Source organism: Rhyacophila brunnea, unplaced genomic scaffold, assembly GCF_057557595.1.
Source record: "Rhyacophila brunnea isolate RB1 unplaced genomic scaffold, BYU_Rbru_1.0 scaffold_11, whole genome shotgun sequence".
Lineage (NCBI taxonomy): Eukaryota > Metazoa > Arthropoda > Insecta > Trichoptera > Rhyacophilidae > Rhyacophila > Rhyacophila brunnea.
In genome coordinates this window covers 32,660,850-32,687,691 of record NW_028232763.1, presented here as the reverse complement: position 1 = coordinate 32,687,691, position 26,842 = coordinate 32,660,850, and the positions used below count along the sequence as shown (strand labels likewise).

General features: G+C 33.9%; 1 protein-coding gene across 1 annotated transcript in view; it reads left to right on the top strand.

Moving 5' to 3' along the window:
- The window catches only part of LOC147078614 (lipase member H-B), a 78,213-nt gene extending 56,081 nt beyond the window's left edge, over nt 1-22,132 (top strand). Inside the window, exons 6-8 of the mRNA XM_085960442.1 lie at nt 16,823-17,014; nt 20,157-20,328; nt 22,075-22,132. Of these exons, the coding sequence (XP_085816568.1) occupies nt 16,823-17,014; nt 20,157-20,328; nt 22,075-22,132 (422 nt within the window). The remainder of the gene's footprint in view (nt 1-16,822; nt 17,015-20,156; nt 20,329-22,074) is intronic.
- The last annotated feature ends 4,710 nt before the right edge of the window (nt 22,133-26,842 follow it).

The following is a 26,842-nucleotide window of genomic DNA, read 5'->3' as shown; positions in this document are numbered from 1 at the left end:
TATCAATGGAAAGGACGGATTCTCTCCAGGTGGACGGACCAAATCAATAATTCCACGGGTTTTAACACTGGCCCAGGATGCCGCTGAAATCTGAGAGGGATGAAGCCAAGATGAAGCCAAGTCTGGCTAAATCACCTGGGTTACGATTCTCAGTCATGAGGTCCTGACAAATGCATTTATCCTGTGTTTATCCATTCGTCGAGCAACAGTCTAGTCTATTTTAATTTCATCAGACTGATGATTATCTCCATTTTTGTATATTTGCTATTTTTGTAAATTGTCCGTGTTATATCGAATATATACTTTTCTATGCTACGTTCTGTCTCGTAATTTGCCACGTAGTTTTTAAATATCTTTTACATCAAGACTACTTTTTGCGTCTGTAAGCATTAACACGATGGCCGCATGGCTTAAGCGCCGGTCTATAGTGTCGAGGGTCCTAGGTCCGAATCCTGGGTCTGGCAAGTATACATATTATTTTTCAATAATTTGTGTATGAGTCAGAGTATGGACCTAATAGGTTGAGCAAGTGGCTGACATCCATTTCTCGTAAAAATAAAATCTGTTAATACAAACCTCCGCTCTGTGGAGGCCCATGCGATCCTAGAGAAGAAGAAGCATCGGTGGTGTAGACAGTTTTTTTAACAGTTTAGGCAGATTGTGTTCTTTTCTTAAAATACGATTCAGGCTCCCAAATTCGATATACTATTAACACTGATATAATAAAATAACAATGATTATTATACCTACACGTCTACAATACAAGCTTATAAAATATATTATTTGTTTGGGATGGACCGTTGCCAAAAATGTTTGAGAACTGTATATCAGACTCCCAGTAGCTTTCACGTGTATTTTATAAAGTTTAAATGTAAATAAGATTACTAATTATAAAAAAAAGTTTTTAAAAAATATTTATAAAAGAGATATTATTTTTGTCCATTTAACTGTTACTATTATGACCAAAATGAGTTAAATAAATATTAAGTCGTGAAACAATGATACACACATCGTGAATACATTCTTATACATGAGAACTTTTCTTTGACTATTATAATACGATATAAAATTGTGACGTTTATATTATAGTTTAATTCTCTATTTATCAAAAAACCATTCACGAAAAATCTAGTAATGAAGGTTTCAGATTGATATATATTGAAGAAAAATGTTTTGACAATTTAAATGACAGATACATAAATATGTAGTATACGTCAGTATGTATGTATACTACTTATTTATTTATATATTAAATAATTGTTATATATTTTTAAAAAATACGTCAGTATGTATGTAGACCTTGACTTTCGTCAATTCACTATTTCGTACATTTCTTAAAATTTAGATTTTTATTCATAATGCAGAAATTGTGCGCTTCTATGCAGTCGTAATTGATAAATAATACACAACATGCTATAGAACTCTTTATCAAGAAAAGAAAAAAGGGTAGTATTCAACTATCTCTTGACAAATTTATAAAGAAAACACCTGCCTCGTTAACTTTATTATAGCCATTGATAAATAAATATTTAAAAGTACACTTGTCGTTTTGATGTTATTTTTAGCATTGCTCTACTTTCATATATTCAACATTCACACACATTTTCAGGAACCATGTACGAAAGACTCGAGTGTTGAACAACAGTATTGATAAACTGATTCGATACGCTATTATATTTTTCTTTTTATAAATAAAAAAAATATCCCGTATCAACGCTGTGTCCCACATCTCGTAAAATATCCATTTGACTAGTGTTTCAATTTAAATAAAATGTCCGATTAGTCCTAGTGCAACAAATCGAAATGCACTTTAAACGACTTTTGCCAATAACAAACAGACTGTAAGAATAAGTATTATCTAATAATTATAAATGTCTGGTCTGGGTAGTTGTCATTATATTCCGTATATCTGTTTATTGTATAATTTGGTGACACTACAATTATATACTGATTAAAAAAAATCTTTGATTTATCGATTGCAACATTATTCGATTCGTTAGTAATGTAAAAAAAATACAGTTCCTACTAATTATAATATTTTACTGCGTATATTACGATTTATTGCTCCATATATTATATTATAAAATTAAATTTTGAATATTTCCCGTTTGTTCAGTGCTTTGACAATTTTCGTGATTTTTTGAAGTTATACTTCTTTTAGGGCGTTTAGTCAATGACATTAATATGGACGAAGCATCTGGAAAAACAATGACACACAAGTACTATAAAAAAAATGCGTTTTATTAAATAAAAACAACAATACAATGACACTCACCTTTTTGTCGGGTCTGCCGAATGGCATAATCTGTTCTAACGCCATTACAATAAAGGTGATATTGCTATAAATTCCCGATGCGTGATATCGCATAATGGAAATTGCGTAACGTCTACCTATACATGTGCGAATGTCGCTATGCGCGAATTTACATGCTAGCTACTGTATTGAGTGCGTTGTCCATTAATAATGGCATTGCGTTTAGTAGAGAGTGAAATTGAGAGCTGCGCGCGCACACCGTTAAGAAAGTGTGCGACAGTATGAAATTAGCTGCGTATCAGTCAGCTGTATACAAACGTAAGTTTGATAGTAGAATTATTGTTCCGTTGCCTAGGTAACAAAATTATTATTTTCGGCCATTTTCAATTCCTTACGTAAACAAACGATTAAACGTCAGAGTGACAGTTGTTACTTTAAAAATAAAAACAACGAGAAATAATTATATAATTTAGTAATATAAATTAAAGTGTACAGAAATAAACCAACGTCTTTCCAATAAGCGGCCCTTTTTCTTGAGTGTGTAATTTAACAAGATAATTAAGAGCTAGTTGAAGAATCTAGGTTACCTATCACAAGTTTTGTTTTTGTTTTGTTACGCCAAAGAAGTATAACTTCTAACGCGTGTACATAAGTACACACACCGATTTTTTTTTTAATTTATGTCTTTTTGTTTTTTGTTCCGTTATAAATCAAAAACTACCAGGCCAATATTGATGAGACATTGATTTGACCAATGTACCAATGTTATGTCAGTATCTCAAAAGGTTCCGAAACTTCTCAAACATAACGCCTTTGCAATAATATTCATAATGATTGGGTAAAATTGTCAATTATTATAAACACATACATCCAACCGTTGACTGTTTCATTGATTTTAAATATAGAATTTCAAAAAGCAGAACGCTATTAAGCGCTGACTAGTAAAAATATTTAATATAATACTATTTGCAGAAAATGATTCATAAATACAAGTGGATGAAAGTTTTTTAAATGCGTTTTCCGGAAAATTTTCTTTTTGAACATACAATACACTCGCTCTCATATGTAGATATTGCTACATAGTGCTACCCACAATGGCCGCGCGGCTTAAGTGTCGGCCTATAACGTCGTGGGTCCCTGGTTCGAATCCTGAGTCCGGCAAGTACAGATATTATTGTGTGAGAGTGTCTGTGGAGACCCATATTATGATCTTATTAGGATCGGACATGGTCGAAAAAATAAGAAAAAAAAATAGTAGGTACCTTACCTTGCATTGCGTATTAAGACAAAAATGTATTAATCAATACATAATGTTATATATTTAAGTAAATCAACTGAGTGTTGTATGACAACTCCTATGATGCCTCTTAACATTTAGCGAATAGTGCCTGTTTGGATGAAGGTACACGATGAGGACACAAAACATAATATATCGGCAGGTCCGCCTCGAAGAATATGGCCGCCCTCGTGCGAAATGTTAAACAGCATATTATTATGTGCAGGATGTGCACTGTACGAGGGAGGTAAAAATATTGTTTTCAAGCTGAAAATGATGTTTTCTTGAAACGTGTTTAAGTTTATCCCATATTCCTCCACACTCGAGATCTATTACCTGTTACTCCACACCCGTTAGGTATTTCAGTTCCCATTAATTATATGTGCATGTCCTTAATTATATAGGTAATACTGTATTTGTATCAGTAGCGAAGGGTGGAGGAAGGTTGTTAAGATCCACCATAAATAGTGCACATTAAACTTTGTTAGTCATACGTATTTGTTTTTATTGAGCGAAGACTACAATTTGCCGAAAACAAATACGTATGACTGACAAAGTTTATAATATATTATACATTACTGTGACAGTAAATATATTGCTAAAATACAATTCACAAGCGTTTGAAGTATAGTACTCATTAATCAATATAGGTACATTTTGACTTGTGGCAGTTTAGTTGTGTGATGCGATATTATGTTACACGCTATGAAGATTATTATAGCAAATAATACCGAATTGTAGGTTGAACCTTCAACAAGCATGCAAACGTATATTATTGTACCCTGATTGACTTTTAATGGAGGTTATTTACAATTGTAGCAAATGCGTAGTGGGTAATTTGCTATTGCAAGTATCAGCATTGTAATTTATTATGACTTGCGTACAATGGAGTCTCTTAACACGTTAAATCTGGAGAACATTTACAGTTTAAATATTGATTCATTCATAGACGTATGGGGATAAACTACTCAATCCTTGTCACCATATTGATCGGCGATATTAAATAGCTGACCGCAATTATAAACTACTTAATATCCATTTCCCGTAGTGTCCAATTATGGAAAACTCAGTAAATAGCTTACTGCAATTATAATGTCCGCAATATCCGTTTGTCCACATAGTCAGCCATATCCGATGACGTAAACTCCATTTGGAGTAGCTGACTCAGTTATAATAATTATTTCTTAAATATTATTTTCAAGATATTATTTTGATTGTGAGTACGTCAATAAATAGCGGATCATAATTCATTGGACATGTCACTCGAATATAAGCTCCCAGTCTGTTAGTATCTCAGTCTCTGTATCGCTCCGCACAACATCTCATTCTACCGAGACTCGGACCTCGGAACAGTATCATACGTATTGTAACATAACATAACTACTGTAACATAATTTTGTACCGACTGTTTACACTGGAAATAAAACTCGCTCCTCCATCCATCGGAGCAACCACCAAAACTCGACTTCATCATCCACATCATGATCATGATGACGTGTATTGGGGCAAAATGTAAATCATAGACATACAATTATTTACAGAAATAGTATGTAAAAAATCAATGTTATCAAAATAATAGCGACTGTCTATCCAAGAAACGCATATATATATGTACATAATTATTAAATTTCAATATTATGTTCTTGGTTTTTTTCCTAGCGGCAAAGACTCGATACCTAGTAAACATTTACTCTTATGAATGATACCGTAATTGCGAGAATTTTATAATAATTTCCTCACATAGGTATTATTACATATCAATTTATTCTTCCATTCTTAACTATTGTGCAATTAAAAAAACAACAGAAGAAACTAGTGACACATTGAAAATAGCGAGTGTATTGACAAGTCGCTTACATAAAACACGCTCGACACTGCGATAAAATAAAGAACATTCAGATATCTATATATCTACAAAAAAAAAACGAAACAAACTCACCATCGACCGGTTGACTAATTTCAGTATTGTCACAATATTGAAGCTAGATTTGATATAAATATACAGGATTTTTGTAAAATAAATATGAAAAACATTAAAAATATGAATTCGTCAAAAAAATCTTTTCTGTACATACGTTAGATAAAACTTAATATGTAAACCAAATTTTAATAATGAACATGACCACAAAATAATATGTGATGTGATCCTTTAACGAATTCACATTTTGTATTTTTTTTTTGAAGTTATACTTCTTTAGGCGCGTTTGGAAAATCAGATCGAGTGTATTTTTGGCGTGTGACATGTGTAACACATAATTTATTTTTTCATACAAAAAACACACTCGATTGGATTCGAAAAACGATTGTTCGGTTATCAGCCGAACGCACAACCATTACGCCACAGAATGATGCTGCAATCGTGACGATTATACAGTATATAGTTTAGAATTGTTCCGTTGCTATGCAGCGAATTTATTATTGTCGGCCATTTGCAATTCTTTACGTAAACAAACGATTAAACGCCAGATTGAAAGTTGGCACTTTAAAAACTAAAACAACGAGAAACCATTATATAATTTAGTAATGTAAGTTAAAGTGTATAGAAATAAACCAACGGCGTTCCAATAAGCGGTCCTTTTTCTTGAGTGTGTAATTTAACAAGATAATTAAGAGCTAGTCAAAGAATCCAGTTTATCACAAGTTTTTTTTTTGTTTTGTTACGCCAAATAAGTATAACTTCTTACGCGCGTACATAAGTACACACACCGATTTTTTTAATTTTAAGTTTATCTTTGACTTTATATAAAAAATAGATTTTTGAATATTTTTAGATAATAATCAAAAAAATGTCTGAAATCGAAAGCTTCGTATTTTGCTGCTAGGTACCTCTGGTAGGTGAAGGATTCACCTTAACAATTAAACCAAATTAACTTTAACGAATTTGTTACCCGTTACTGTGTACATGTGTACAATTATTGTTATTTTCGTTTACTCATTGTCGTATACCTCCGTCAAATAGGCAGTCACATAAGAAAGACGGATTTTAATACTTACACACTTATGAAAATCATACGTTGGCTATTTCTGCAGTGAACGAGAAATTTACAGAGAAGATAGACGTCTGAGCTTCACTACCGGGTACATGGCCATACACATCGCCAGGTCTCTCAACTCAGTGTTATTCTGGAATAGATGCACTTCAGCCGTCAAGAAAGGATTCATTAATTTTAGCGAGCATACCGACTATTATGTCACAGTGAAGCAGTATTTTAGCGTAGAATAAATTCCTTAAACCATAGAATATGGTGCTACATCGTTCATATTCATGGCGAATGCTCTTTTTAATAAACTTAAAAAAAAAAAAAATGCCACTCAGTGGCGCAAGGCTATACTTAGGCAAATACTTATGACTAACAAAGCTTAATGTGCACTAGTTATGGCGGATTTTAACAGCGTACCTGTGATATTGTCACTTGTATTCATTTAGTCCTTATCTTTGATATTCGATCAGGTTAATTAAGGTAGGAAAAATTACTGTTATTAAAAAAAATGGTAGACATATTGCCATAAAACAACACCATCATAATCGCTCATTCAAAATGCAGGTGGGAAATATCACCGGCCGCAATAGTGTTAAGTTAAAAGAATGTTTATTACATCTTCCGACTCCCGGGTGACACTAAAAAACAGAAGGTCGTTTGATATGTAAGTCATATCTGAACGCCTTATGTTATGATTTTTTTCTAGTTACAATAATCGTAGTTTTTAAAACTTTTTTGCCTCATCGTCCGTTTTTCAAAGTATTTTTTTCAGCTCTCCCCGCGAAAATTTTATCTTTATCTCAACTAATAATAAAATTGAAACAGAAATTTTAAAACAATTAGGTAAGTAATTAAAATGAAATAGGTAACAAATATGAAAATGTTCAGAATGAAACCAGAATGCTCATTATTATCAGTAACTGAATTGGTAAAATTAGGAATAATAACTGTTAAGAAAGATGACATTGGCAGTCTTTGTATAAATACGAAACCGTAGACAAGTTAGAACCCGCGGCTATTAAAATAAATGCTTATCATTTTTTCAGTATGTATTATTTGATCAAGTTCGAGTAGCCAATAGGTGCCTAATTAATGATATGATACCCTCGTGTTAACCAATTTGACGATATTTGCTGTCGCTAGTCAAAAAACCTGTGATCGCACTAAATACTCGTTTAACTAAAATAGATGACCAAAACCAATAAAAAAAATCATACCCACAGTCCATCCAGGATAACGCGTTGCTGTCTATTTTCTAACTAAAGCTTTTGGCATCCATCTTTGATAAAACTTTTAATTCTTCGATTGTCGATAACTCAATTAATTCTTCTTGTAATTGCAAATCTGATTCTTCATCGCTATTTCTTTATTCATCGTCAACGCTCTCTGCTGCCATTGGTGTCACCAACTTACCCCAGCTCCCTAAAGCACCCACTTTGGGAAACAGTGGGTTAAATAATGATTGTGTTGACTGGCATCCAGATAAATAACATAATGTTTCTGTAATACATATATATTTATGACATAATAAATTATTTCATTCACAAAACTAATAATTGAAGCTTAGCAGTATACAAACAATAAATATTTTTAAATATTTAACACTACGATAGGCCACGAGGCCCAAATTCAGTAATGTAGGGAGTACCTAGTCGTCGTAACAATCACAGAAATACACAGCCTTGAGACAAATAACAAATACGTATTGTAACCTCGCCGGGAATTGAGTCTGGAGCCCCTGTATGAAAATCCAGTGCCAAACGCATCATCATCAGCCTCGGCCCTGGATCAATATAATGCTTGATGAAGGAAGACCTCTCCGTTCCACTCATACTACTGTATGACTAATTTGTTTCAGTTTGTCTTTTCTTTGAGATATGTGCCTGCCCATTTCCATTTGTTTATATTTATTAGAAAGTTTCCTTGTTCGTTCCGTTAGATATAGAATTAGTCCATTCTTTTATATATTATTACGAACCGTAAACTGATAGACATTGGTGATTACTAATTAGATGTCAATCTGTAAAAAATGAAAATGGTGACGTCGGTTTCATCAATAATTGTCTGTGGTGAGTTGGATATCATGGCATTCAAAGACTCTGCTGGGTGGGATACACAGAGGAACACAAAATTAATGGAAACTAGTTTGCTTTCATTGATAAATGGCAGATATTTAAGTACTTCATTCTAAAGTAGATTCGTTAATTGTGGAGATGAAAAATGTATAGTACTGATTATGAGAACAGAATTTTTGTGTAAAAGTATACTGAGACCAGTAGCGCACACAGGGGGGGGGGCAGGGGGCCTTGGCCCCCCCAAAATATGAAAATCATCAGAATGATTTTACACATTGAAATCGAAAGCCAATAAACTATACCTTGGGCTTAGACAAACAACACGGCAAAAGTGATTTGTAATTCTCCAGCACCCTTTTTAGTAAAATTTCTTAGATTTTAATTTCTAACACAAAAATTTCGAAACACTGATTTCAGATTTTTTTAGAAACCCGTTCCCTAATGAAATTCTCGGTGTCCACCCGAATTCTGGAGTGGTATAGGTGATGGCTGGGGAGGGTTGACAAAGCTCTAGCCTGGGGGCCCGGGCTGTGAGGGGCCGGCGTGTCGGGTTGACCAGATAAGTGAGATAAACACACATCATAAATTATCTTTAATAGTAAAAAAAGTCGCCTGCGGCGCTATTACACTTCATGACTATGAACATTTTAAATTATATAATTGTCCAATATATTTTCAGATTATTATGTGTCGATACTCGGCAGCTCCGTTATTAAAGTAGATGTATTGAAAATCGCCAATAATTCACTGTATAAGTACCCTCAATTTGAACTAAAACACAATTTGAAAACCGTTAATGTAGTGTTTCACACTGTCTTTAATCTAAGCGGCGGATAGGGGGCCCGTCAAATACCCTAGCCCAGTGGTCGGCAAACTCATTCATCAATAGAGCCAAATATCAACAGTACAACGATTGAGATTTCTTTTGAAAGCCAAATTTCTTAAACTGAAATTATATGCGTAGGTAGTAAGTAGGTACACTGCTAATTTACTTAATAAACTTTAGTTAATGTTTTAAGTCCTAATTAAATTACAGGAATTTCAGAATAAAACTGAATATCATAAGTAATATTGATCTTATTTATTAATAAAAATTAAATTGTAAGTCAGATATCCATAAAATTGAATCATGACAATGACTGACAAACTCAATGTGAATAATGGCCTTGCATCTCCTTGTAAAGTTTGGGTAAGTCATGTTCATATGTTGTTGATTTAATTTTAAGCACGATTCCAGGTTCTCATCAATAAATCGATTTCTCAATTTACTCTTGATTTCCTCTCTTGGAAATCTTTTTACTAACCACAAAACTTGCAATATTGACATTGTTGAAAGATTTTATTCAGTACCTAATTAAATACAGAACTTTATTTTTCTTGACTCTTCTCCTCAGCTGCTTTCTTCCTTGCATCATCGACAGAATATTTAGCGCAAAATTACGAGTTTTTAGTTGTAGTATCTCTCTAAATTTGAATGCGCTAATTTTTCCCGACACATAAATAAAGGTCGGTAAGCCATTTAAGTTTTGAATAAACGCGAAGTCTCGGTCTATTCAACATTACATTTACGGTTATCCTCTTCCATTTTCTTTGCTTCTTCTTTGTAGTCATGTCAAATATGGCAGAGAGCATCTGTGGCAGAGCCGCACTCAAGGAGCCAAAGAGCCGCAGTTTGCCGACCACTGCCCTAGCCTGAGGGCCCGTTTCAGGATGTGGGGGCCATGGTGTAGGTACACCGAGTGCAATAGACAAAACACCGATAAACGATATATTAGGATGTGTTCTATTGAGTAGGTTGTGCATAATTTAAAAGCAATAATACTTTTTTTGTCTATTTTCAATTAATATTTTGAAACCTCAATATTAAAAAACCAAAAATCTGCGCTAAACATTCGGCGAAAAGAACGACTACGCCCACTACGGTGGTGGTTTAAATCATAAGAACATTTTTTTCGGTGGAATTGGGCATAAATATTGTAGCTCTCTAGACCAGTGTTCCCCAAACTTTCGACATCTGTGTACCCCTTCTATAATTTTCGTACAGATTTCGTACAGAACGACAGATCATCATAATTTGGTTCCCTGGTTATTAATTTTAATCTGAGATGCGGTTCCACACCCAAAGGCTGTTCCTTTTTTTGACTTAATGTCTACAAATGCTGAAAAACCAACTTCACAAAGATATGAAGTTGAAAAAGGCAATGTATTTCAGGAATTTCTCTGTTAAAACTGGATACACATATTGCATTTGCGTACACTCCTTATATTTATTTTGCAAGAATCCGTCTGAAGCTAATAATTCCAACAATAATTGGTCTTCTTCCGCATGCGATAAACCTTCTAGGATGGATGTTGTATTAATGTTTGTTGCACCAGGCGTAGCCATAACCCGGGGTAGCGCGTACCCCCACCAAACTCTTCCCGTACCCCAGGGGGTATGCGTACCACACTTTGGGAAACACTGCTCTAGACCAAGCGGGTAGCACAGCCGATATTATTTAAGTAATATTTAAGCATACTAGGTACATATGTCCAGCATGGTCGCTGTTCACTTCCGATCCGCCAGTCGCTGATGACACGCTCAACGGTTACCGCCACTATGCCTCCAATTTAATAAAAACTAGGAGAAACTGTACAAATATATCGCCGTGTATTGTGAAATTATGTAAAAATATTTATATGAAGAAGAAAAAGAGCCTATGGGACTAATTTCCATTCTCCTCCTTCGCCCCCCCCCCCCCCCCAATAACAAATCCTGGGTGCACCACTGACTGAGACACCCGAAAGATAATTAAATTTAATTTGCGATACACGTGTCACGTGTTTTTAAACATTCATTGTATACAAAAAAACGTAGAAATAAATCAGAAATAGCAGAAAAATGCACTGTAATACACGAGAGAACATTTTTCCGTAGACATTTTAGACAGACAACGTAATACCAATTTGACATTAAATTTGCTAAGGTGACAGCTAGACTTCTAAATTTAGAATACGTCTTGTTTCAATTAAAACAAAAACAATAGACAAGCGGTTTTGCGGGTTTCCATTTTATTTAAATATTTTTTTTAAATATTAAATTTATAATATGAATTATCTTTTATCATCTGTTATACTTTCCGAATTTTATTGTTTGATTTCACTGATATAAAATTAATTAAAATACTAAGTGATTTTATTTTGTTCTTATTAAAATTAATAAGTGTTATAACTTCGCCGATAGACATTATTTTTTGAGATGTCAATAAAATTAATAGTCGACCGCTAATGAAATTTCAATGAAAATCGCCGATTTTTAACATTCAAATGTCTTTGTCAATTTATTTCAAAATATATTCAAGTATAACAATTTAGATTGAAAAAAATATGATAATTTTATCAGTGAATAATACTATTTTTGAATATACCAAAGAGGCGCCCGTCAGCATGATTATGTCAAGGCTAAAGCTTGTTGAACTTTTATCCAGACCAACGCTCTGGTGAGAATTATTTTATTTACGACTAAAAACATAATAATCTGTTTTGCTCTCTATGTTATAAATAGATCATGACTTTTCCCTTTCTACGTGGCTTTCTGTTTATTCTTCGATAAAATGTGAAGTAAACTGATACATTTTGAATCGTGTGAGCTATTTTGAATACATACTAAACAATGCCTCTCGTTCGCCTACGTTTGCCAGATTTTTTCATAATCTGAGACGGATAGAAAAACGCAATAAGTGTTAGTAGGTACTGTATGTATATTAATTTGTTTAAAGATGTCTAGAAATACTGATCGTGTTTGATATGGGTGATACAACCATTAACTTGGAAATTTTCCAAAAATACAACACAGATTTTATGATCAAAGATGATTTATTTTCATTATATCTCAAACTTTGATTAATGTAAATTATATATTTTTGAAGTAGAGTTTGTGATATCTCGACGAGAATTCGAGATAAATTTATTTATTTCTCTATATATCAATATTTTTAAATTTTATTTATAAATACAAATTGTGTGCACGTGAAAGTTACATATATTTTTTTAAATCCACCACATAATTATTTTGGCCGGAAAACCTCTCAACTTTGGTTTTGGACGGAATTTGGAAGCAGTTTTAAAATCTCGTCGATTTCGGTTTCTGGATGGAATTTTATTTCATTGTGCAGAAGACTTGACGGCACTGATAAAAAATAGGATGTCGTGAAAGAATTATTGTCTACCGGTATTAAATATACAATCAGCGTTCCAATTTAGAGTTGTTCTTGCCAGATCTAGCATTTTTTGCTTGCAAAAAACGCATTTGGCTTGTGGTGCTTTTACTAGCGTTTTTATGCCTCCAACAGCTTTAAATGTGTTGAAAAAACCCTAGATAATTAGTTTATTTATTTTCACGTCACATCAAATTTCTGACTAAGCACTTACTGGGCGTCTTACGTGGGCGAAGTCGATGCGAACGCGATCGCGATGCGGTTTGAAGCGATACGATCCAAAAAGATGCGAAGCGGCATCGTTGTCCTACGTGTAGCTGAGTCACCAGCTGTCACCATCGTACATTTATACAATTTGTTTATTACCATGGTAACGCCTAGAAATATTTAGATGTATGTAAATAATTACCTCGTATCTTTATTATAAAATTGTTAGCATGGCGACGCCTACACCGCCGCGTCCACTTCGCGCAAAAATATCAAACCGTTTAATCGCGTGGCTGAAGCCCCGTACCGCTTGCCGGGTATTATCTGCACGTAGGCCACTACAGGTAGCGTTGACTTTTGATATTTTCCTCCCGCGCCGCATCGCGTCGCATTCGCATTAACTTCGCCCACGTAAGACGCTGCGTTAATGCAGGTAGGTTGGTACATATTTTAGTGAGAAATAAAACACTATGAAACAATTTCATGCATTATTAAATGTTTTTGTATGTTATTCCGAACCTTCGCGTATATCAAATAATAATTTAGCAATCATTCATCTAAAAGGTGTGTTCTTTAATATTTTCTATATCTGTCCTACAAGAAAGAAACTCTTACCTTCAAACAGAAAACGAAACATGAACGCCGTTGACACAATATAGGTATTTGTTGTCAATTTAAAAATATATTTCTGTTTAAATATACATTACACGTACATATCGACATTTTTCGAATTTTGAACCATTCTTGCAATTTTATTTTAACAAAATCTATTATTTTTTCGTGCGAAATAGCTTGTTTTCATAACCCGTCTGACATGTTTTTGTCAATCACAGCACAGCACTGTATGTATACAATACCGAAAACCGGTATTCGGAATTGCAAACTTTACACAGGACGTTTGGCAACCCTGCGTTTACCGACATTAATACTACAGCTTAGTGCAAGAATGTAGTGATCGCGCGGGGGCGGCGCGGCGGCGTCTTGCAAAACTCAAACGTATAACCGTGTGTAAAATGTTCGCAGACAGTGTCTTTTTTGGGGCATAATACACACGGTTATACGTTTGAGTTTCGAAAGACGCCGCCGCGCCGCGCCCGCCAAATGACTACGGCCGAGCACTTACATGCATACTTAGCATGAAACTGGCGTAGCTACAAGCTGTCAGTTCCATCAATTTATTTTATTCTATCATGTGTGTTCTGAAAGGCGTATCTATTTTCAAAGCTACAGGTGCCACCTATATGCGTACACTGTACAGCAATGCTATAATTATTAATGCCACCGAGCGCGTGTTAAAATCCACCGCATTCATCTATTTCCTATCACTACACTATAAAACCTGCTAATTCCTTCTTTGTCGTCTGACACGGTGCCACAGCATGCGGAGGTATTGGGTGTATGCAACGTCCGGGCGGCAGAACTAAAATCGTGTCCGAAAATATGTACGTTTGCAGTTCGCCGTATCACACCGTAAGCCATTGGCCACCGTGAGCCATTGTATCGAAAACTGATGGCCGTATAACATTGAGATAAAATTCATTTATAAATAACACACTTAAAAATATGTAATAAAAACACCGGAATACAACAGAGAGATAGAAGAAAACAGGTTGGTACGTAAATTAGGGGAATAGGACAACTGGACGCCAGGACAATTGAACTCCGCACTGTCAGACACGTAAACAGAACGTAGACGATGAATTTTAATCAGTTTCTATTTACTACTTAGTGGTTTTAATTCATTTTATTCTTAACATAATATTTTTTATTGCGGATTGAGAATTACCATGCCTGAGGCTTTATATAAAAATAAAAAAAAACTCTTTTTTCGTTGGAACTTAAACATAAGCACGATTAAATCATTATTTACGTGTGCATATTTAAATTCTCACAAACTATTAAATCATAATATAATAATTTAAATATAAATAATAATATATTTTTTTAAAGTACCTACGTATAAGTACCTAACGTCTATTTATTTTCGAATTGTGTGGCGTCCAGTTGTCCCAGCGTCAAATCGTCCTAGATCCTAAATTACAAATACAATAATATCGTATTGGTATATATAGGTACATGGAATTCTGAATGATTTAGTAGGTTCTCGTATCAATTCGTACCTAGCAAATATCTGATAATAATGACGTTATTATTAGATATTTAATACCGATCAATATCAAATTAATGTTCTTATTGAATCTAATAAATTGGGACATTACTATAATTAAATAAGCGTCGCATCTAAATGGGTAATTACTTCACGGTAAAATGATCCACGAACTACGAGTCATTTTCGATCTCAATGCTATACGGCCGTCTGATTCGATATAACAGCTCACGGTGAACTGTGCTGTGGCGAATTGCATATGTACAATTTATATGTAACCTAATATATATTTTTTTTAAATACACATTAAATTCAATTACACAAAACTCAATTAATATGCTGAAATATAAGTTTCCGTGGATGTTTTGTGTCGTAAAAGTTCGTAAAATGAAGAATCAACCCAAATGTATGTACCTACTGAGGGTATGGGTTTACGTAAGGTGTTGATTTACACTTATTAAAAACACTGATTCAGGGACATTGCGTAAGTATATTTCACTTCACAAGTAACAATTAATTATTAATAACATTTGTAAACGCACGCTTTGGCGCAAAGAGGTAGCAAATCTTATTTAGAGGCGACGTTCAATGCTCAAGGGTAGATTACTGACTGACCGTACCTACTTTTGATCCTTCGTCCGCCCAGAAAACAGATAACGGTAACTTTCTTTTTGTTTGTTTCACTGTGTGTGCATCCTGGTCTAGCCTTGACTCATTTACAGTTACAATAATATCATCATATACCTATATTTGGTATCACTACATACTATATTCCAATTCGGGAATTCAAAATCTCAGATGTCTGACAAATGCATCATATTTGTAATCAAACCAGCGTAAAAGCATTCTCTTAACAGTCAAACAATGGCTCAATGTCATGGGCATAATAATTTATACATAAAAACGTTGCTGCAAAAGTCGATTGCGTCCAAATGTTGGTTAATTAAATTATTTCCTTACAATTTTGCCTACGCCGTCGCTTCACGCTGCATAATTATTTTCGCTTCGCTTTTTTGACTGCATACAATATAATGAACCATCGTAACAAGACGTGTTCTGAAACTGTATTCTTTGTATTTTAAAAATATTAAATGAACCGTAAAATTCACACAGTGACGTCCCTAGACAAAATGCCGCCCCTAGGCAGTGCCAAAATGCCGCTACATTTTTTTTATACAGCACTTTTTATCATTCTTTCATGACTCCAATATCTAAGAATTGTGTTGTATGGATACATTACTAACAAGATATAGGTACCTATACTACTAAATCTAACTTAAATGCCATCTCTGCTTCAATAGACAATATTGCGAGTCTACGGTTTCAGATAGGTACATTTAAAAATACACCTGACAACTTCCATAACTTGCGAGTGACTGTGAAGAACGTGACGTCCAATGACAACGGAAGTAAACTAGATATCACAAATCCGACAAAAAATAAAGTTCTGTTGAAAATTGTATAGTACTTACTAATTAATAGATAGGTATATTTTGTTTCCAACCAGTGAGCTGATTTTTGAATGGGAAGATATTTCCGTAAGTTTAGGTAGCTTTCTATATAGGTATACTTAATGATTCTCCTCGATTTACCGCCCTTTGAATAACTGCCGCCCCCAAGCGACGCTCAATCTGCCTACCCCCACGGGACGTCACTGAATTCACACACCGCGTTCACATATCCATGAGAATAAGTACTAATTATTGGCCTCACTATTTTTTACCAGGTCTCGATCCAGCTCGACCGCTTGTGGACCAGTACGGCTCCAAGATGTTCAGACTAACGAGGGACGATGCTAAGGTTGTACAGGTTATCCATACAAATGCTGGATTCTTGGGGGAGAAAAACCAAATCGGGCACGCCGATTTCTGCATCAACGGAGGGACAATGCAACCGGGGTGCAAGGGACACGCGTTAAGTAAGTACAAGAAACCTGTCCAGGATTTTTTGTTTACTAGTAATAGATAGGTACATAGTCGTAAATAATACACCAAATATTTAACATGAAATCCATTGATACTAACAACAAAGACAGTCAGTCATTTCCATCAAATCCATGGTGAAAGAAATTTCAAAGAGGTCGTGATATCCAAGTCCATCCAGTATTAAGGCGATTGGAACGATAGAGCTCGACCAGATCTGGCAGTCTAGTTGGCTTTGGATGTCACAATAAAAAATAGAAAATAATAAAACGGCAGATGTTTTTAATTTGTGCAGTAGAATCATTTAAAGTTTTGAGAATTTCTAATAAAAAGTTAAAATTTGTCGCAATTAGTACGTCGCCTTGTAGCATAGAGGTAAATGCAACGGGCGGGGCGTAAACCCAGGAGATGCAGGGTTCGATTCCCTGCCAGGGTGGCTTACTTTTTTCAAAAAGATTTTTTTATATTGATTATAACATATTTTCTCAGAAAGTGTTTTCAAAATTATGTATGTTAAATAAGATATACCTTTACATTAAGTACTGATTATAGTAGATAAAGATGTATTGTGTAAATCTAATTATTAGTTTTCCCACAATGTTGTAGAGTAGTAGTAACATGAATAATTGTAAAGTTCACATCTTAAATTGATAGTTTATGATGGTTTTACGTAACATCTGCTGTTTAGGGGACCTAGACAATATTCTCCCCTTGACCCTTGTCCGTGGGAATACATCGCAAGTATAATAAATCTCTATTCTGTATCCAATCAATATATTGTATGTAGCCAATATAAGAGAAGGCTCTTGTTTCAGACGCCATACCGATAAGTTATGTTAAAAAGATACCTGTTTTTACAATTGTCGATCAATTGAATGCAATAAAGTATTTTAATAAGATCAAATCGTTAATTATTAATTTTGGATGTTCATAGCTGGCTGCAGTAGCGAAGAATGGAGGTAAGCTGTTAAGATCTGCCATAAATAGTGCATATTAAACTTTGCACATTAAGTTTTTAAAAACCAATTAAACCCTGCCGAACCAAACCATAATAGTTTTGATATACTTTGGGCGACACGTCAAAATTGTGTACACTTTTTAATTCATACTTATTTGATTTCGTTTGATTAAGAATACATATTATTACACAAATTGTTGGTTGATTTTTTTAAATTCATTACGCCTATTATTCTATCTATTCAATATCCAAAGTTATACATGATTTAATTGCATAATTTTAGATATACGAGTATTTTTTTTACTATTATTTATTATGTATTGGTTCGCAGGGTTTAACTGAATTTTATAAACTGAGTAACACCGTCAATTGTAGTATTATTTCAATGAAAACAAATACGTATGACTGACAAAATTTACTGTGCACTATTTATGACGGATCTTAACAACCTTCCTCTACCCTTCGCCACTGGCAACCTGGTTAATCCGTTATAATTATAACAATAGTCATCCCGCATGACTATTTAAATTAAGTATTAAGTAGGTATATTAGATATTTCGTTATCGACACTTTGTGTCGTGTCTTTTTTCTTTCGATATTATGACGAACGGATAAAGGATGTTATTTTTACCATGACCGATTATATTTAGTAGCCTTTAAAAATTCCCAAGAACACGTGCCGAAGACACGTTCAATTTTTCGGCAAAGTATTGAGGAAAAGGAAACACCTTCATAAAGGAAAGACGAATACATTAATATTAAAATTTATTGTCTTGTCTGTTAAATAATAAATGCTTTACATATTATTTATTAATTATTGCAGTACGCATATTCTTTTGAAGGTGTTAAAAAGTTAAAAGGACAAACAATAGATTATGTAGGTGCAATTAAAATGTGTGACTATTTACGCCGTTAATGGCGGCGTAATTGACTAGTTTAAATCATTTACTGCGTGTTATACCTACGTAGATTGTTATAGCCATTTACAACATTAAAATGATTTGAACATAATTTTAGTTTCTGAAAACACTAATCATACTATTATTATGGCTCCAGCACATCTATTCTATACACAAGGCTGCTATCGGCGGCTTAGGCTAGTTCATCATATTTATGTAATGAAGCGGTTAATTGTTACAATAAACGGTCACAAAGTGCTATGTTTTAACAGCACCTCTTTTGGTTGTGTTAACTTCTAGAGCGAGATAGACAGTTTTGAAAGTTAAGACGGCTAACTTATAGTAACAATTAATTATAATAATACCTCAATACATAAATAAGATAAACTATCCTCGATAGCAGCCTTGTGTATATATATTAGATGCGTTGGTATAGTAAATGCTATTCTCAATTACATTTATTGATTAGTAGGTACTGAATGATCTGTATATACAAAATTTCTAGTTCCTGTATGCATTTATCCCCTATCATGAACGTTGAATGGAAACCCCATCAGCATAATGCGGTGTTTAAGTTCCATTATCTCGAAAAGTAGGTCGAGGATACTCTTTTACATTTCTAACTAGATACCGTCCATAGGGTGATCATTTATCTATCGTTTCAAATCGATAGGAGTAGTTACGATAAGTTTTTCAGCGATCATCGTATGGAGACCTCGTGTTTGGAGTACCGCCCCCGTTTACAGGAGATATACGACAAGGCTTTTTCGACGGGACAGAATGCAGATTTAGTTTTTTTTATATATTATAGAGTAGACTTAAAAATATGTGTGCACCCATTGATTTAATAATGGATAGGCATTTACCTAAATTCACATCGATTTGATGCATACACGATTTCTGACAGTTTGGTGAGATTCATTATTCGGTGTATTAGTTTTAGATAGGCTGCAGTCAATGATGTATCGACTGATTGGTATAAAGTGATTTTCAACCAATGAGGTTTTGGTGCTGGCTTGCCCAAACTGAAAATGGACAATGGACGATTTTTGGTTGTTACAAAGGGCATATCCATGAGCACAGTGGAATCGCTTCATCGAATGTATTGAGAGCTGTAGATATGAATGTACCCAACGTTTATTTTTACTTGTTATTCCAGCGCGGTATTTGTAACCGTGTAGGAATTCACCCCACGGATTTTAACCCCACGTGTTAAAAATACATCTTGTAAACATGAAACAAATACCTACGTCGAATGGTTTATTATTTCGTTTATTCTAGGGAGAGCTCGTTGCAGCCACTTTCAGAGCGCGTGTTATTTTGCGGCTGCAGTTCGACGGAGAATGAAGCTCGTCGGAGTGCCATGCAGCTCGAGGTGTCCGAAGAGACCCAACAAATGGAATTTCCTGACCGGAAAAAATGCCCTTATCCTCGGCGAAGAGACACCCGAAAAGTAAGACAGTTTTCAAGTTACAAAAATCTTCTCAAAGAAAACGGTTATGATATTATTTGTGCTGTTTTTCATCTGGAATACACTAAACGCTAACGGTGTTACTGAACGTCTATTTACGTAACCCAGAACCTTTTACTACCATCATTAAGTTTGTTGCATTTAAACTAGAGGTGAGTTGGAAATACTGTCATCAGTTCGTGTACTCAAGTTTCGGATGAAACTACCCATACTCGGTATGTGTGGCCCAATAAACTTATTCCAAAAAACTTGTGATGATATCATCGCGAGTCGCTGTTCTGTGCACTCGCCAGTTGGTAGACTTTTAACACTATTGATATTAAATGCGCGCGAACGACTTGAAGATAGGTATATTTTAATTTATCAGTCTATTGCGTTCGAATGTATGAATAATAGGTCATAAATTTTGTGTCGCATCACAGTGGTGAGATGACGCACAGGCAAGGCTTGTTATATGACCGCTCAAAACATGTTTAAAATTTAAAAAAAAAACACTGTTAAGTATTCATTTTTGTTAACAAGAATATTGTAACCTAACAGAAAAACAACCCATAAATTTAAAATGTGTTTAAAATTTTATAATAAATGGGACTTTTCAACAAGCGGAGCTAAGCGTATTTTTAGCGATTCTATCGAAGCCGATACACAGTCTGAGTTTCCTGAGCCGATACGTATTTCAAATACTAATATGGAGTTGGTTTTAGTTTCAGTTGAGTATGAAACTTTTGTTGCATACGCACGCCAAACGCTCTATATAGTATTCCAAATACTAGTAAGTATTTTGGAACAAGTTTCTATACTAAGTATTTTTTTATACTGGTAGTAAGTATACTTAGTCTTCAAAATCGACCAGTTTTCCCATCTCTAATTTAAACACTTTTTTTGACAGAAAATTAGAAACATTACGACAAAATCTTTAAGTGATTATACCCTATACACTCATTTAATACAAGGTGGAAAACCCATCAAAGGGTGTACAAAAATAATATCTAAATTATTGTTAATTATTAGGAACTTTATGCCGGTATATACTAATTTAAGAATGTGCCTCATGTAAAATGACAAAAAAATATTCTCTGATAGTTGATAAACCAACCGTCACTTTTTAATACTGCCAGTGAAAATTCTTGTCAAATTTGGGATCACAAAGATTATAAAATGTATTTTTTTATCGTAAATATGTCACCATATAATGTTAACATTAATTTTACTAATTGTTTTGTAAATGCGTTTAAAAATAAATAAATCTAAAAAATCTTAACACCACTGCACATGGATGTACTGAAATATGACTATATTCTAAAACATTCGAGCGAGAGGTTTAAAATAATACTATTTTATGTAATAAAAATACTGTAGATAAATACTAAGGAATGTCCAGGGTTATGCACTGAAAATACCATAAAAGCTCCATTCTGACATACGCTGAGAATGTGGGCCCTTAAGAAGTTTATGAAGTCATCCAAATGACCAGAGTGTCTTTTAAAACCTTCCAATAAATCTTTTTCATATTTTGCAAAATCTTCCTCATTATTTTAAGGAACCGCCCTAATATATAATATGCACGTATAATTTAATTAATAACTATTTTTCCAGTGTGTAATGCGAATGACAGTAACGCTGTTTTAATTTCTTTTATTCATCTGTTGAACTACGCAGAAGACCTGCGCATTTCGGATTTTATTCATTAGAACATTAAATAAATATTTTTTAAATTTTATTTTCCAGGGCATCAGGAATGTACTGCGTGACAATAAACCATGAAGAAGATTGCCCTTTTGATTGAGGAAAAAACAAACTTAAGACTGCTGTTGAACTGACTGAAAAAAATACTTAATTTATACTGACATTAAATTATATCATTGATCGTAAAATTACGCCCATGACTTATAGTATTAATAGTAACTATTAAAATAAGTTCAATTAAGTAGAATTATTACTCAGTTGATCTTTACTATTAATAGTTTACACAATATATTATATAGGTGACTGGCATTTAGGTAGGTATATAATATTACGGATACATAAATGATCAATATTGTAGAATTCAATAATACTAATATTATGTTATTCAATATTTATGTGGGTTTTAAGAGAATTCTTCGCCCACATTTCATCACCTCTACAATTTTCTTACTCCACAATTCTCTGCCTGGAAAATTCTTCGCCGTATAAGTTGAGAAAACATATTTTTAATAAATGAATTTTGTTTAAAAAAATAAATGGTTCCATAAGTTGTAGAGTATACGTTTTATAACTTTGCACTTTTTCTGCTACTTTTACTACACTGATACGCCTCTTTGATTGATTACTTCGCTTAAAACTAGATTAAATGATATTCAATTTATTAATATATCTATTAATAAATAAATACATCGATAATATATATAAAATAAATATTTTTAGAACATATTACATCATTTTCATCCTAACACCGGAGTGCAAAGTTATGAAGCATATACCATACATCATGTAATACTTTTAAATGCTTACTGACAGAATAATTAATTGGCCATTATCTGACATATAGACCAAACATGACAATAAGATGTCTACTCTTTAGAATCTCTCAACTAACCCTTTTTAACTGAAACATAACAAATGATATCTAGATATTTACGTGGCAAAACAATAGTGGCTGTCTTAATAAGCGCGAGGTCCGATTGGGCTCAATCGGACCAATAGCTTTAAAACCGGACCTAAGGATTATGCATACCAAAACACACTATTCATATAACATATTAATGTCATTTTTTTCAAAGTAGAAAAAAAGTAGAACTGTACACGAAATAGATTTGGAAAATAATCTAAAAATATTAATTACTATATAATATTATATAATATGAAAACAGTAACATTTATCAAAAGAAAGAAAAAAAAATATGAATTTATGCGGCGAAGAATTGTGACTGAGAATAATTGTGCGCGAAGAATTATTTATAGACGAAGAATTTTTCTGACACTACTTATGTAATATTGTCGAGCAGATAATCTCTTCGAAAGGGACCTAATTAAAATAGTGACGCCCAGTTGAAATGAATCTTTAATAATTATAAATCTAATATTGGGATAATAATGTACGTATTTACATTGACTGCCAGTCACTTTGTATATAGGATGTATGTATGAAGTACAGTGACGTCCCGTGGGGAAAGGCAGATTGAGCGTCGCTTGGGGGCGGCAGTTACTCGAAGGGCGGCAAATTGAGGAAAATCATTTTGAATATATATAAATAACTACCTAAACTTAGTAACAACGAAAATATCTTTCCATTAAAAAATTCAGCTCATTGGTTTTGTCGGGTTTGCGATATCTAGTTTACGTCCGTTGCCCTTTGACGTCCTTATTAGTCTGATATTTTGTTACTAATGTATCCATACAATACATTTCTTAGATATTGGATGGATGGAGGATGATAAAAATAATGTATAAAAAAATGAGGCGGCATTTCGGCGCTGCTTAGGGGCGGCATTTTATCTAGGGACGTCACTGATGAAGCAGGTAGTATTATTTATTATTAATTTATACATAACATATTATATTGTTTAAATATCATGTATTTAATAAACCTAATTTGAAAACATCTCATGCATATAGATACTAGATAGGTACCTACACATTAAAAAAAATCGTTTTTGTAGAAAAAAAATAACGATTTTTTCTAGAGTGTATATTACGCATGAGATGTTTTCAAATTATGTATATTCATTATATAGAATGTTACATTCTGAAATCTTGTGTCTTATTCGTTGAATAAAAAAACAGTTTATCACGTATTTAATTGAAACATTCGTTTCGACAAAATTAAATGATTTATATTATGTAGGTTTAATTATAAATTCACTGTATTTTTCATGTTTTAAAATTTATAGATAAGTAGCTGAATTGTTGTCAATTATTATTAATTAATCATAACTCATTCGGGCGGTTGAATAGTCTTCCAAAGTTGACCTCAAGCTGTGATTAAAGCTAGCTGTTAGAACCGCCACAAATTTGTTCGTGTATGATACTAGAGACCGATCAATATAACTTGAGGTGCGGCGATTTGGAGAACTACTCCGGCAATACATAACGACACTAGCGCAAAGGTCGTGGCTGAAGCTATAGTTGTCAGTCTGCCTGCATTAATTAGCTACATTATTGGGTGTGTATCACTCTTTATTTTAAAACACTCTACATTGTCGTTCAACCTAAATATTTGACATCGGCTTCACATGCACTACTGATGGACGTGGTTCTGTATATTATTGCTGCATCTAATCACTAAAGAGATTGGATTGTAGGTATATAAATTATTAAGGATAACTATTTTTATATATTAGTACTTATGTATTGACTGTTTAGCTGAAGTTAATCGATTGTAGACTGACTGACGTTTCTTTTTTCTGTTGAGTCGGTAAGGTCGGTGCTTCTACTTTACACCGCGATATGTCTCTATAGTATCACTAAATATATCTAGCAGTAGTATCATCTGTCGCTGTCGTATGTCACGGTCGCCAGGTTCAAATGGCTAGTTTAATGCGACTGATCCATTGGCAAAGAATCCAGGGGGTTTTGGAGGCAATTTTTCAGTAAAATACCTTTGAAACTACATTATTAAATAAATACTGAACAACGTTTTTTGTATCATTTCCTCCGCCCACTACAGCGTCTTGCAGTTGCGTTTATCGCAACACGTGAGAGCCGGAAAGAGTTGCCTGCGTGACGCATAGAAGATAAACGCAAAATCTTGTGGTTATATCGGCACGCGGTTTAAGACTTTCAAGTTTGCCTGACAATGGATCAGCCGTATAAGAGTATCAACCAATATGTGATACCGGTTCCTTATTCATCCAAAACATGGGCCAGCAACATAAACAACTATCCAAATGTGGACAGCGGTGTATAAAAGTAATGTATACCAATTGCGCGTCCGATGACAATCATTCCGAATGCGTTCGGTGTAGGTACAAGGATCAATAAAAAAAATTAAAACGAAATTAAAATTCAAGAGACATTATATTTAACAAATCCATTATAGACATTCATTCACCTATAAAAATTGATAATATAGGCGTATTAAATATTAGCATCTGTGTCCGGTGCGTAAGTGTCCGAATCGAACGTCAGTGAAGATGTATCATTTTTTTTTAAATATTTTAATTTTAAATGTATGAGTGATGATAGACCATGGTAAATTTTCTATTGTGCAGGTGTTATAATTTGTTTTTCAATTTGTCTATTTTATAATAATATGTAGCAGCGGACGCGCTTTTGGGATATGTGCTAGACATACATAATGATAAGAAACTAACTGATATTAGTTTTGCAGTTTATTGAGTTTAAAAAAAATGTATCTGTTATCATTGATATTTTTACTTTTAAGAAAACTAAATGAAAGAATGTTGATATATTGTTAATAACTATTAAGTACTCTATTTATTATGTTAATTAAAAAAATAAACGAAACTATTAATTTAGTTATTTTATTATTTTATCGTCGATAATGATTAATACTCACGTTGCATCAAATTCAGCGGCACGCACACAAGGATGTTCTTAAATCCGGACCCATCCCCGTCCCCAACAGGAAAGAAAAAAATATAAAATAATTGGATGAAAATTACTTTTCTTCTTTATGACTGAGGATCGTGATCTGGATGATTTGGCTGTCGAGCAACTTTAGGATTGTGAAACAAGAATTTGTCCACATGTTGGAAACTGTGAACTGAAAATCCCCTCCAGTGCAGGTAATCACACTTCCGTTTTCAAATGAGAAACATCCTCAAATTTATCATTTCATTTTACATTTCATGGTATACGGATCTATCTACGGCGAACGTCTGCACAGCACCGCAATGGACCTGAGTGCACCGGAGCGCCATTCCGGTTCATGAAATCCCCAAGATTATTGCTCCGTCTAATAGAAGTAGAGTATATGCTTTATAACTTTGCACTGCGGCTCTAGAATAAAAATGATGTAATATACTCTAAAAAGACTTTTTTATGTATTATCTATTTATTTAATTAAGCCGAGGAGAGTCTGTCGACTCTGGGATTCGCTTATTATGGTATCTGGCACGTATGGGTATGGCTATTACCAATAATCTCAGCATCCGCCTCCAACATCACATTTAAAAAGCATCTATCGTCTACCTTTATTTTACGTTTACTGTCCAAGTCTCAGAGACATGTAATACAAATCGTGAAAACGAGATCTCTTACTAGAAGCATTTTAGTCGTATTGGTGATATATTTTCTCTTCTCAATAGGTTGGAGTTTTAAAATAGCATTTTTTACCGTTGATATTCTTTTTTTGATATCAGTCTCTCACACACCTTCTTCCATGGCCCCACAAGGGGGGGCGCTGACAGGGCTCTAGTCTAGAGGCTCGGGCTCAGGGGGGGTCCGGCGTGGCGGGTCAATCACATATTTAAGATAAACACACATTACAAATTTGCTCTAATAGTAGGTAAAAAAAGTTGCCTGCGGCGCTATTTCACGGGGGAGAATTTAA